This window comes from Patella vulgata, chromosome 8 (assembly GCF_932274485.2).
Source record: "Patella vulgata chromosome 8, xgPatVulg1.2, whole genome shotgun sequence".
Classification (NCBI taxonomy): Eukaryota; Metazoa; Mollusca; class Gastropoda; family Patellidae; genus Patella; species Patella vulgata.
In genome coordinates, this window is record NC_065886.2 from 41,497,643 (window position 1) to 41,511,273 (window position 13,631).

At 37.2% G+C, this 13,631-nt stretch overlaps 1 protein-coding gene across 1 annotated transcript; it reads right to left on the reverse strand.

Annotated features, from left to right (window-relative positions):
- Window positions 1-141: 141 nt before the first annotated feature.
- Window positions 142-5,687, reverse strand: LOC126829820 (tripartite motif-containing protein 45). The gene is made up of 2 exons (XM_050559965.2): window positions 3,070-5,687; window positions 142-520 (listed from the first exon to the last, which is right to left on the reverse strand). Exon 1 carries the CDS (start codon window positions 5,589-5,591, stop codon window positions 4,473-4,475), a length of 1,119 nt encoding a protein of 372 aa, XP_050415922.2. The 5' UTR covers window positions 5,592-5,687; the 3' UTR covers window positions 142-520; window positions 3,070-4,472.
- Window positions 5,688-13,631: the final 7,944 nt, after the last annotated feature.

The window sequence follows — 13,631 nt, forward strand, 5'->3', positions numbered from 1 at the left end:
CTACAGAAAGACGTGCAATAGGCAGACTTAGCTTCTGCATAAGTTTTGAATATCTCATTTGTATACATGTATCTTTTAAATTACAAGGCTTGCACAAGAGTTTGGATTCCCAGTTCAGAAAAAACAATATGAAACTCGAGATACTAAAATTGTATTTATTCTTAAATATCTGAACTGATTATAGGTTTAGTTTAATGGGTATCGTACAGACGATGCCTGATAACTCTCAAATTGTACCCGTAATTTATAGGTTAACAATTAAAATATAATTGTACTTAAACGATTTAATTCCATGTTGTCTAATTACAATCATCTTCGCTGGATTCTTTAGAATTTCTTTCATCTGAATCTGGTGTACTTTCCTTACTTTCTCTGCTTTCTGGACATTTTCTTGGTTTCTTTCCGGCAGATGTTCTAAAACTGCTAGTTTGAGAACCATACATTCCGTTTATGTCAAGCTGGCCGACATTTGAGATTGTTCCACCAGCAACATTGTTTCCTGCATTAGTACTTGTAAACACTGAAAAATAATAAAATATCAACGTAGGCCTATTTCAATGTTTAACTCTCATGCTAGGTCCCAACTGCCGTGCGATGCTTTCCGATATGATTATCCCTACTGAGTTCATGAAACGTTCGGATACGTTTCGATACGATCAACACGATTGCTACGACTGACGACAAAATATGATAACACCTGGTATGGTCACTGTTAGTCTGAGTATATAACCATGTAAAGTGTAACAGGCTAAGCCTCACTGTGGTCACGTGGTCATATACGTAGGCATATTTCCCCGGGTTTATTCTGTAGTGTAGTAATAAAGCTATGAAGCGAAGCACATGTGTTGTGTGTATATAATGTCATTAATGACTGATAAGACGCTCGCAAACCCCGAACATTACAGTCACCACAAAACTACGATTTCAATCGTGGTGCAAATCGGGATAGTGGGAACCTAGCATTACATAATAAGTGTACGCTTGTAATGCGTCGTCACGTCTTCATATCCCGGCTGGTGCAGAAGAGTAGGACGTTAAGTCATATCTATTAAGGATGCATCAACCGCCAAGTCCGAAACATACTCAAGTGTGGCTATTGTAGTGACGGACAACATGCACAAGACATGATATTTTCGCTCTTTATAGAACACCTGCTACCACTTTTTATTTGTGTAATTCACATAGCTGTCGGGTGACTGCTGGTGACCTATCCAGGAATTTTTAATATGCATTTAAAGATCTTTATCATCGGGGCTAACAAAGATGCAGTGTAGCGTGACGAAATTTTAAATTCACGTCATCGTGTACACGGGACCTAGGGTTTTTTTTCTCGTGTCATCGGAATGACTTGACAATGATCCCTACAATATACATGTATTCATTTTGTATTATTTATTTTTTGAACTATTATAGCAAGAACGACCAGTTCTATATCCAAATCTTACATACTCTATCTTTAAAAGCGATAAAGAATGTGTGAAACCAATGAAATGAGATTTAACGTTCAACTGTTCTGCCCCAACTGGGCCAATGAAGACGGGCATACGTCATACAGTGTGCAATGAGGTAAATTTTGCCCGGGCAAGACTATGGCTTACTTTATATCGAATTCCAACTGCAAAAGGGATCTTTTACGTGCATGCAAATGTATACACGGGGCTTCGCTATTACGTCCCATCCGAACGTACTGCATCACTGACAAGGAGAACTCACGTTGTAAACCCGATGAATTTTTACGGCCAATGCAGGGATCGAACACGCAACCTCCAGACTAGCGACCCAGTGTCTTACCCACCGTGAAACAAATAGAAACTAAGGTAACCTTAAAATGGTCTTAAATTACAGGATTTAGCCATTTATAACCAGAGCAGAGGACATGTTTTAAGAGGTTCTGGGGGTATTTTTTTTTGACGATGAATAATGTCATATTGTTGGGGTTTTTTTTCAGAAATAAAAGGAACGTTGTGTGGTCTTATAGTGAGTCAGGTGGCGTGACAAACTGATTAAAACACAGTGTTCAAAATTTTGTTTTACTTGTCTTTACTACTCTAGAAACTGGAACAGTTGTTATATTACCGGCGTTTTGGTTGAAGTGAGGGATTGGCCAATGAAACAGTCTGTTCCGGCAAAATCTTTGGGTACAACCACTAGAAACGTCAACGCTGATTGATTAATCAGTCTGACGGCATAGAGTCAAAAGCCGCTCGTACAACCCGTGACACGACCTTCCAGGTGATCAAAAGTATAAAAACAAACAAACGAAACGAAATATAGATCTGTATTTTAATCAGATTGGAGGCGTGATTTCGATCCAACACGTGTACAGGGTCAACACGTGTACAAGGAGCAAGGCCGCCTGTCACGTCTCTGTGTTCCTGCTACTGCTAAAGACCTTTACGCGCAAGCGAATTATTGAACTAAAATGGATCATATTAATCACAATATTTTTTGTTGCGAGGACGTTAAACCCCATCTTTCACTCAAAACCACGCCACTTGACTTGATGACAGATCTTATGATTTAACGCGCCCGTGTGGAACCACTACCCAACCAAATGAAATGAAATGGGGTTTAACGTCCTACTGTTCTTTCTTCGGACTACCCAATCAAACAAAGTAAGAATTATAGTTGTACAAATATACTTACATGCTGTTGAAACAATAAGAAACACAGCTATATAAACACAATTCTTCATTGTAAAGCTTTCGTGAATTTATTCAGAAATGAGACATAACATAGTTCATCTTTTATTATATAATGAAAGCAGTTGTGAGGAATTTGGGAGGAATAGTTCGTTTCAGTTAGATAATCATGGTTGAAAATTTTACCTACCAAATACCCAAAGGTCACTTCTGAACATTTAACCTCATAATAGGTTATCTTTATATTTTATTTCTTTCATCTGTACAACTACGGCTTACTGTAACATAGCTTTAAGTACAGACTTATTTGTTTAAGAAATCGACGACCTTTCTGGCCATAACGTAAGAGTTATAGCTTTAAAACATAATTGCATTTTCTAAAGTCATATGTTTAAAAGAATTAAAATACATAGATAGACAGGCCCACCTTGTTAAAGAATAAATCCTGTTCATCCTATAATCCACTAGTGTCTGTTGAGAAATTGGCAAAACGTCAAGCTTTTGAAAGTGTCACAATGGGTAGTCTACATCATTCAGACAAATATTCTACGAATAATAGTCTGTATGGGTTGTCAACATTTGAAAATAACTAGGTCATTATTGGCTCGGTTTTACGGTTATTTACATTATCATAATGAAAATCCAAGGGAGATAACTAGACGTAAAACAAGATGTCGATACCCATGAAATTAATTCAAGAATTGCCATTTCAGAAAATCCATTTGCATTGCGAGTTCAATATCCAACACTCTTAATTTTTTGTTGTTAAATTTCTCTCTTCATGGACTATATCTCTGTGTTTTTAATTAGTCCTAATTCGTCGTCACGATTCATGTTTGTTTATAATAATGCGTGAATTATTATGGGATTTATTTAAGGAAAGGTTGCAACTCTTACTTGACTTAGCGAAATTTACTGAATAATCAACCACATAAAAAAACAAATTCCCGGTTACGCATGGGCCATGGAACTTTTAAGCTAATGTTGACAACTGACCCAAACCCTCCGTACATTCAAGGATATGAGGTTCTGTATGAAACCCGACTCTCACTATGTTACATACGTGCACGCAATCAGCGATGTTCTAGTGTGTATAAGGGTCCAACATGGAGAGAGAGAGAGAAATGGGGTTTAACGTCCACTCGACACAAACTAGGTCATTTCGGGACTAATATATGGTTTAATTTTATTTACATAATTCGCTTGCGCGTAGGGGTCTTTAGCAGTGGGAGGAAACCGGAGGCCCCGGAGAAAACCCACGGGGTTGGACAGGCGACCCTACTCCTTGCCACGTACAACCGGGGATTCGAAACCACGCCAGTCGACTCAATGACAGACTTTATGATACAGCGCGCGCACGCCAACCATTCAGCCATCCAACCCCCCGTCCAACATGGAAATAGTCAATCAATCAGTGTTACGGCGAAACTCAAGAATATACATTGTTTTTGTTTGTACAAGTTGTTCCTTTCTTATAACGGTCACTAATCTGTTATATCACGTTTTGTAAATATTTTAAGCACTAAAAATATTGATTGTCATTTGGTGAAGTCTCTTTCAAGTGCTGTACCAAACGAACTGATCTCTTCAATACCTTGACTTATTCGTTATAATCTGAAATCGTTTTATGACATTTTGTTTCGTCTGAACGTCACATTTATTTATTTTATTGTTTCTGCTCACACCACATCAATTCTCTTAATTAGGAATTTTCAGTATCTTTCGAACTGACAATCGAGAACTATCATAATGTTAAATCTTATAAAAGTGTTAATGTCCAACATCGTTTTTTCATTATTATTGTTATAACTATTGTCATTTTTTGGAACATTATATCTGTTGAATCTTGGTAACTGTGATTGTTGTCTGTATAGTGAAGTTGTTGTTTTCATCAAGAAATCCATTTTGTTTATCAGAAAATCTATTCCAGTCTATAAATCTAGGCCAACCTCTCCTTTTACCAGGTGGATATGTATCACTATGTTCTGCCCTTTTCAGAGATTGATGTTTATCTTTGTTATTAACCAGTGTTACCACGCGTTCGGCCTGACACGATATAATATCAGCTGTTTCTGGGTATTCGTTTAGTCGGAGATAAATACCTAGAGATGGAGGAATGTTTGTAGTTATTTTTTCAGCGTGAATACACCACGGTAACCCTTTAATACAACAACACATCTCAACATCAAGTCCATCGAAATGTAAACTTGTTGTAAAAGTCGAGTGTTCTTGGAAAAGTAAATCTCCGAGTTGTTTTGCTATCAGTGTTTTATCAATCGCTGATTCTTCGAACCACGTGCATTTAACATCAGGAATATCCAACTTTCTTAAACGGCCCCTTTCTATGAGTCCCTGAATTTGTGATTTTATGTTTAAAATCTTGACGATAGATGTATCTTCTACAACACAATTACGGCTGGATTTTAAATCTTCTATGATTATTTCCACCTCGTCCTGACGTTTGGTCATTTTATCTACTTCCTCATCACGTGATTTTTTAATTTGAACTTTGATTTCTTCAGCTTGATTCCTGACTTCACAGCAGATTTTGCCAACTTGCTTGTCGACAGCGTCACAAGATGTTTGAGCAGAGTTTTTAATATCTGAAATAAATTGTTTTATGGAACCGAGACATTTATTATATTCTACGAGTAGTGATTCAAGATCAAATTTTAAGTATATCAAACTTTCTCTCTCTTCATCTGTTTTCGATTTATCCTGTAAATCAGTCATTTTATGTGCTAGGTGATCTGTTACAAAACAATCGGAACAAACAGCTATTGAACAACTTTTACAATAGCATCTCACTTCTTTCTCTGTGTGATTTGGACACAGATCTTTCTTAGTAGTAGTGGAATTATCTTTTCTTGGCGTCTCAAAAGCACCTATCACAACGTGGCCACGGCTCAATTTGAAAGAATCGTGTGTTGTTTTACAAGACTTACACATATATTGTTCACAGTTCTCGCACCTGAATACGGCATCAACACCTGTTTTACAAACATCGCATGGTGGACCTTTAATAGTAGAAATACCACTCTCCAACTTCTGTTGCACATCTTTTGTATTGCTACTCCCCATATTGAATACACTAAGAAACATTTAATGGATGTGGTCAGTTTTTAAAGTCGATATTATCTTCGCAATTTGAAATCACTATCCCACCATCCAATTTATAATACACGTATATGTTGTATGTTTAACTCAACCAATCTTATTTAATGATGTGCAGTTGTTTGGCGTTGACGTACATAATAGATTCACTATCTATATAGGTCACTGGTAAGTTAATCACTTGTAAATATACATGTACGATTACCAATTATAACAGATTCACGGAGACTGGTGAATATTATAATAAAAATGAGTTTAAAATGGATAACGGTTTCTCGGAGAATGGTGAATATTTTGATAAGTATGTCTCTCTTAAACAAGCTCGAAATGAAATGAAACTGATTTAACGTCCTACTGGTTAATAGGCTATATCCCTTAAAGCACACCGAATGGGCTAATGAGAACAAGCATACGCCATACAGTAGCGGTACCGCGCTCTACTCTTATTTCGAATTCCAACTGTCAAGTAGCCGTTCGGATGGGACGAAAAACCGAGGTTCCGTGTACATATTGACGTACACGTGAAATATCCCTTGGCAGTTGGAATTCGATATAAGAGTAGTCCGTAGCACCGCTGTCCTGGCAATTTTCCCTCCTAGCACATTTTATGGCGTATGTCCGTCTTCAGTAGCCCAGTCGGAGCAGAACACGAAACCCCATTTCATTTCATCTGTCAAGGGTTTGTTTACGTGCACGCTAATGTGAACACGGGGCCCCGGTTCTTAGTGACATCCGGACGACTAGATGTTGTCCCTTGCCTGGCCCTCCGCCAATGTGGCCTGCAGAATGAGTACTACAAACAAAATGTGTTTACGAACCGATAGGGGCAATGGCAATATCATAATGGAAGAATCACGTTCCAGCAATTTCCATAGCAGACCAGTTGTGAACATAGATGGATATAGCTTAATGTCGAAGCGCTTCAAGCCAAAGCATGATATTCGGCAAAATACACAATGAAGAACACACTTCAATTCTAGTCACCCCATCGTGTGTCAGAATGCGAGGTTCCATCAGATTTTCTGTGCCCTGGAGTCTCTCCGTGATGATTGCAGGCTTGTTCTGGCTAATACTAAAATACAATAGTTCAAGCTCTTGAAAATATGTAGTACTATGCGTCGCTGGTTAGATGAGGAAAGCACAATTACCCAAAAACTCCCCACATCCATACTCTACACATTTTATTAGCCTTGTGATCGTCTAATATTCACCTCTGGTTATATTTGTAATTTTCTTCCTTTGGCTAGGACCCCTTTTCACGTTGTGTATTTTCTTACTATCTCAGTAGTTAAGATGTTTATCTAACATGGACATCAATGGAACACAGCATGTCAGAATACTCAATGCCGAAAGTACTAGATGTAGAGTACCGGAATCTGCCGAGTGTGTATATGACGTGAGAAACTCAAATACCAAACGCTTTTACAAGAGATTAATTAAATTATCAAGGTAATTAACAAAGACCATCCTCGGTTACCCAGTGTACTAGTTCCGTTCTACTCCACTATAGCCTGGGTTAATCTATAGGGTTTCCACGATTTCAAATTATCTGCCCTGGCCTAGAATGTAGCTACAGTCTACGAACCAATCAGAAAACAGTTTACAAACCAATCGTTTCGCCTTCGTTTTTATAAGGGTAGATAACCATATTCATGGCCATTTACTGAATGATTTATGTAAATAATGTATATATTTATAATTTATTTATATTGAATTATATTATCAAAATCTGTAGTATGTTTCGCTGATTTCAAATATGTATAACATCTATATGTTTGATTTTTGTTATTATTACTATTCGTTCTTTGTCTGAAATATGTCATTCTGTTACGTTTATTATTATTGAACTTATACTTGGCAATTTGATTCACAATAACTTGTCTACGATATGACGTGGACATAAAATTCCGGGAACGAACGAACGATTCTAAATAAAACTAATGACCCTACATTATTATATGAACTTCTGGTCTTCATTAACATAATATATAATTGGTTGTTAATAATTACGCATTTAGAATAGGCCAACTCCTAACATTGTCCGATGAGAGTTACTTACCTTTGCCAACTTCCCTTTTCAAATAACAATTTATGGGATTGGTCGATAAAAATAGCACAATCATCAAGGGCGGTTAACTTGAAAACGTGTCTCCCCCATAGATTAACCCAGGGTATAGTGGGTAACCGAGGATGAACAAAGACCGACACCGGGTGATTACTTGTCGGTTAACACCCACTGAGTGAAGGCCGGATTATCCAATGTTAATACAACGCAATTACGTAATTAATACAAGTCCCGATAGGAACTGTCAGTGGACATCGTCCGCTCAGACAGTCCCTAGGAACTAGCGTAAACATTGATCTAAAACTGAAGGTTTTTGCTAGCCATACTAATAAAAGAGACAAATATGAAGCAGTAAATACTACCTTGTGTCCTCTGAAAGGCAACAGATACAATGGTAAGATTTGCATAGATAGAAATTGTAATAATTGTGGCGTTCATAGACTTAAAGAAATTATAGACCCTCTCAGAGTTGTCATCAAAAGATTTTCAAGAGGCAGAAGTAGGAAAATAGTTTAGTTGGATAACAGAAAAGAAAAATACTAAAAGACAAGAGTGGCACAGTTGAGGAACTGATTGATGAGCTGTCTACAGAAGTCCATTGTCTGTCTAAACATTAATTGATGCTAGTAGGCGATATCAACAACTTAAACTTTTGAAGATTAATCTCCCACAAGATTGGCTTGTTACAATATCAGATCTTAGTGAAAACAATAGGTGTAGTTTTCAGAATGAAATGCAAAGCGCCTATTTTAATTATACACATGACACACTGGTATCAGTAGTATGTTATTACCGATGTAATGTATGTCAGGAGTTAATTGAAGATACAAATATTTTTATTACCAATGATTTTAAACACGATGCACACATTGTCAATGACTGCAATAACCAATTGACCAAAGATTTGGAAGATAGAGGTTACATATTTAAGAAGATCGTTAATTTTCTGATGGTTGTGCGTCACAGTACAAATCTAAATTATTTTTTTTATGATGTTTCCAATTCAGAAAACTTTGAGGGGGCATATTTTGGAACCCGCCATGTAAAGAGTCCTCGTGATGCAGCAGGTGGCATTGTTTAAAAGGCTGCAGAAAGTGCCGTGAAATCTGGTGAATGCACAATAAGAAATGCCAAGGAAATTGACACGTTCTGCACCAGTACTCAGAGTTCACTATTGCAGGTTAACTCCATCCAGCAATTAAAATGTTCCACTGTTCATAAGTCACGACATTTCTTTACTTTGAGAACATCTCAAGGCCGAAAAGACCAAGTAATATCCAAAGGGTTGATGGAACTCAAAAACTATATTCCATAAAATATGCAAAAAATAGGTGCTGTATTAGTTCGAAAACAAACATGTTTTTGTTTGCCCTGTATAGTAGGAAGTGGTGTATGTAAACATCAAGACCATGTTGATTAGGAATTCGGATATTTGTTGCCGGACAGTATTCCTGATACCAAAAAGAGAAATAGATCACATTTAGAATCGCAAAGAAGAGTTTGGTTTTTTTTAAAAAAAGAAGCTAAATCACAATTACAGGGTTGCCATACTAGAGCTGAATTGAATAATGTAACAAGAACCCTTCCCCAGCATCGTCTCGGCTAAGACAGTTGTTGACAAATTTTCCTTAAGAGATCCTGGAAACATGACTATAAGGATTTACTTGCGAAATTAGTATGCGACCCCAAAAATCAAAATTGTATGTTACAATCATGTGAACTGATGAACTGGGGCCTTTCTGGAAGGCATTTTCGATAAAAAAAAAAAACGATGATAACATCAATTATTAACAATGGATGTATCCCGCAGAATACGGTAAACAACTGGAACCGTGAGAAATGAAGGTTATTGACTCTTGTTGTACGACTGCGGATAAAGTAAGAATACATCAGTATAATGCAAAGACGCGATCAGGGTTCCCAACAGGATTTAAAAACTAACTTGGATAATGATAAGGTTATCATTTTCTTGGATTTTGTAGACAATTATGGTTTCGTGAAATAGGATGATATCCTGGGCTTTTATTGAGGCAACCCTGTATCCTTTTGCCTCTTACATTAAGCACGACAACGATGAACTGGTATTGTGTTATATCAGACAGTTTGAGACGTGAAATGAATACTCTCCATGCTATTCTAAATTTCCTTATTCGTGATCTCAAAATACAATTTTAAAAAGATAATATATTGTATTGGCGGCCGGTGCTGCGAGCCAGTACAAAAGTTTGCTAAAGTGTGCTTGCCTTCAGACGATTCGATTACATGTCTTAAAAAGCACTTTTTATTTATTTTTTTAAACAGTATTTTTATTCAGTAAATCTGAATTTGGATTGGGTAACAGGCTATGCCTATGTGTAACCATCTCTCTGATTTAGATACATGTACACATTATAAATATATACATACATAATTACATAAATATAGGATACATAATGGATAATATAGACATTTTTTTTCAAATAAATATTTTAGTGGAAATCTATTTTAAAAGTACTGCTTGTTTATTATTATTTGTAATTTGTACTGTATTATTTGTAATTTTCTTGTCGCTAGATAGTAATATGGTGGCACGATGGTTTCTGATTTGTTCAGTGAGTTTCCACAGATAACAAGAGGTCGCGAATTTCTAATTTCAACGTTAAGTTTGTTCAATTCTCGTATACTTGAAGGGGTAAAGACTGAGAAAATTTTGGTTCTGCATCTGATTTCCTTTAGTTTATTTTTGTTTCTAATAGTATAATTACTAGGAGTTCTAATAGATCAGAGAGATATATGATGGCGCTAGGATGTTAATAATTTTATACATTAATTTTAATTTATAACGTCGGCGACTGTCCGAGGGTGGAACACACCCAGTGGCTTTATAGAGTAAGGCATGGCTAGTACCTCTAACCGCACCACAGATCTAATTGTAGGGATTCTAGTTTGTTAGCTAAATAATCGCTGCACTTGTCCCAGATAATGTCGGCATAAGTGTGGAAGGATAAAAGAACAGTATATTTTCTATTCAGTCGATAATTTAAGCGGGGCTTATGTCGACTTAGCAACTCAGAGCAACTACTTGCAGTCAGTAATTATGCTTATGTCGATGTTATCAGCAACTGAAAGCAACTGAATTCGGAGGGCTTATGTCGACTAGGAACTGATAGTGATTACACTTAATACGTGACTGTTAATTTATTCATCACATGAACAACAAAATGGCGAATAAATTAGAAGAAGCACGCCAAAGGCATGGCCGGTCTTGCTACAATTCTATTAATATATTATTGTCGACATCATCAACATTTGAAAAGTGGGTGTTTTCGTTCGCCGCTATTTGTTTATTTATAAATCACATGACACATGTCTCTTATCGCGTGATGTTATTTCCACGGAAACGAGTTGACGCCAGTTGCAAGAACGCTCATGTCTCGATTCAAGTCATCGTTGATGGCAGCAGTACTTGCCCCTGGGTCTTCAATTTTAAAGTATAAAGTGATATCGTCAGCAATTAATCTGATGTTTGAATTTATATTGTTCACAATGCCATTAATGTATATTAAAACTAAAAGAAGGTCTAGAACAGATCCTTGTGGGACACCAGCAAGGATGCTTCTGCGGTCCGAGGGGGTGTCATTTAAGGTTAAACATTGTTGTCTATTTTTTAAATAATCTACGAACCACAGCAGCATTTAGCTTATGACAGAGTTTGGAATGTCAAACCCTATCAAAAGCCTTACTGATATCACAGAAGACTATGAAAAAAACCACTCAGGACACGTGTTAGTGTGCTTCTTGTCCATGACATCACCATGGTGAAGAATAACGGGGTTGTTACTTTGTCTGGTTTCTGCAATGATACAAAAACAAAATTTCCCACTTCAGTGGGACAAAACATTTTCTGTATGCCCTCTTGTAACAGTTTAGCGTATCTAACTAGCCCGAAGAACAGAAGTGAACGTACGTACCCTGTTCAATTGAGATTTGGTGAACCTAAAAGCCTAGCTATCTCGGGAATCGGTTAACATACCTTCTAAACTCCACACAACCCATGCATATTTAAACGTACGAAATCCTACCAAGTCTTGTATAAATGAATAGTTATATTAAATTATAATAAAATTAATCACTTGATACGCAGCGTGTAGTTGTAGAGGGCCCAAATATTGAATGATTAATTTGTCAGTATTCAAGGCATTATACATAGATTTTTCGTTCCAGTAAATCAGAACGTACATTTCTTCATATTAACCAAGCCTTCAATCTCACCGAAAAGACGTATTTGTGGCACTTGACCGTTGGTTCAATTTGCGAAACGAACCCAACGCTCACTGAATCACGCTACTTCCATTTTCTGCTACACTTTGACGGAACAGAACAGAGAAACCCAAGATGGAGGAGATAAGCAAGGACTAAATAGATGAATTTGCTTATTCGCCTTTGCATTTTTTGCATTGTAACATTCGATGATGATATTGGGATTTAATCTGTGAATATTTTCTAAACACCAGTAATTTTTTCCCTTTTTGTCTGTGCCCAATGGGTTAACGTTTCGAAAATCGTCACAATATACATGTATCTGCATTCGTTAATTATAGGGGTCATCGCTGAAAATCTGTCATATTTATAAGCACCACTTTCACAACACCCACCACCGAACGATACCCTGTTTCCCGACCACAGTTATATGGAAATGAAATTAAATGTGGTTTAACGTTCTGCTCCGAACTGAGCTACTGAAGACGGGCATACGCCATACAGTGTGCTATGGGGATAATTTGTGCCAGGACAGTGGCACTACGGCCTACTCTTATATCGAATTCCCATCCGAACGACTAGACAGCTGTCCTTGTCATGCCCTCCGTCCTGCACCACTGACAAGGGAGAACCACGCCGGAAAATCTGGATAAACTTTCTCGGTCAATGCAGGGATCGAACACCCTACCTCCAGGCTAGCGAGCCAGTGTCTTAGCCACCGTGACGCCCCACAATTTATATGGGCGAGTTTTCGTTTCTGATAATATCAAAATAAAACATGCAAAACAGTCGTGGTGTTTTTTCTTGACGTGATTATTGTATGATTCAATTACTTCAAGTGGCGCTGAATTGGTGATACCTTGCGCCACCAGCAAGATCACAGGCTAGGCATCAGATTGGAATCAACGGGGCAAGCTAAGGGGGAAGACAACCTGGACACGAAAACCGGGCTCTTAATTAAAGGCCATGGATATCCAAAGAAGAATAGCTAAAAACGTAGCCCAAGTAAATATGATGGCGATAACTTACATGAAACCTATTACATCGATGACTTGCTCCTGTAATTCCTGAGATACCCAGCATATCATTGGTATGTAATAGTCTGTAATTGGAACATATCATTGGTATGTAATAGTCTGTAATTGGAACATGTCTCAAATGATAAAAATCAACTCATTATAATGCCCTACTCGAACTGGTAAATCGCAAATTGTTATTTAAAAGGTTACAGAAGATTCCCAAAGTGCCCGTGTCTACCTGTCAATCTAACTGGATTTACTTCCCCTTAATCGTAATGGACTGGATAATGACATATATTATATATATGATTGCTGGGATACCTTGAAGACTTTTAAAATGACAATATTGGTGTCCGCCATTATCACATAGAACTGATTAACGTTTCAATGGAAAACACGAGTTGTCCTTATACAATATTGGTGTCAGCCATTATCACATATGTGATAGAACTGATTAACGTTTCAATGGAAAACACGAGTTGTCCTTATACAATATTCTTTGAATGGCATTTAGTAATTGGAACATAACCAAAAACACACTTTTATGGATAA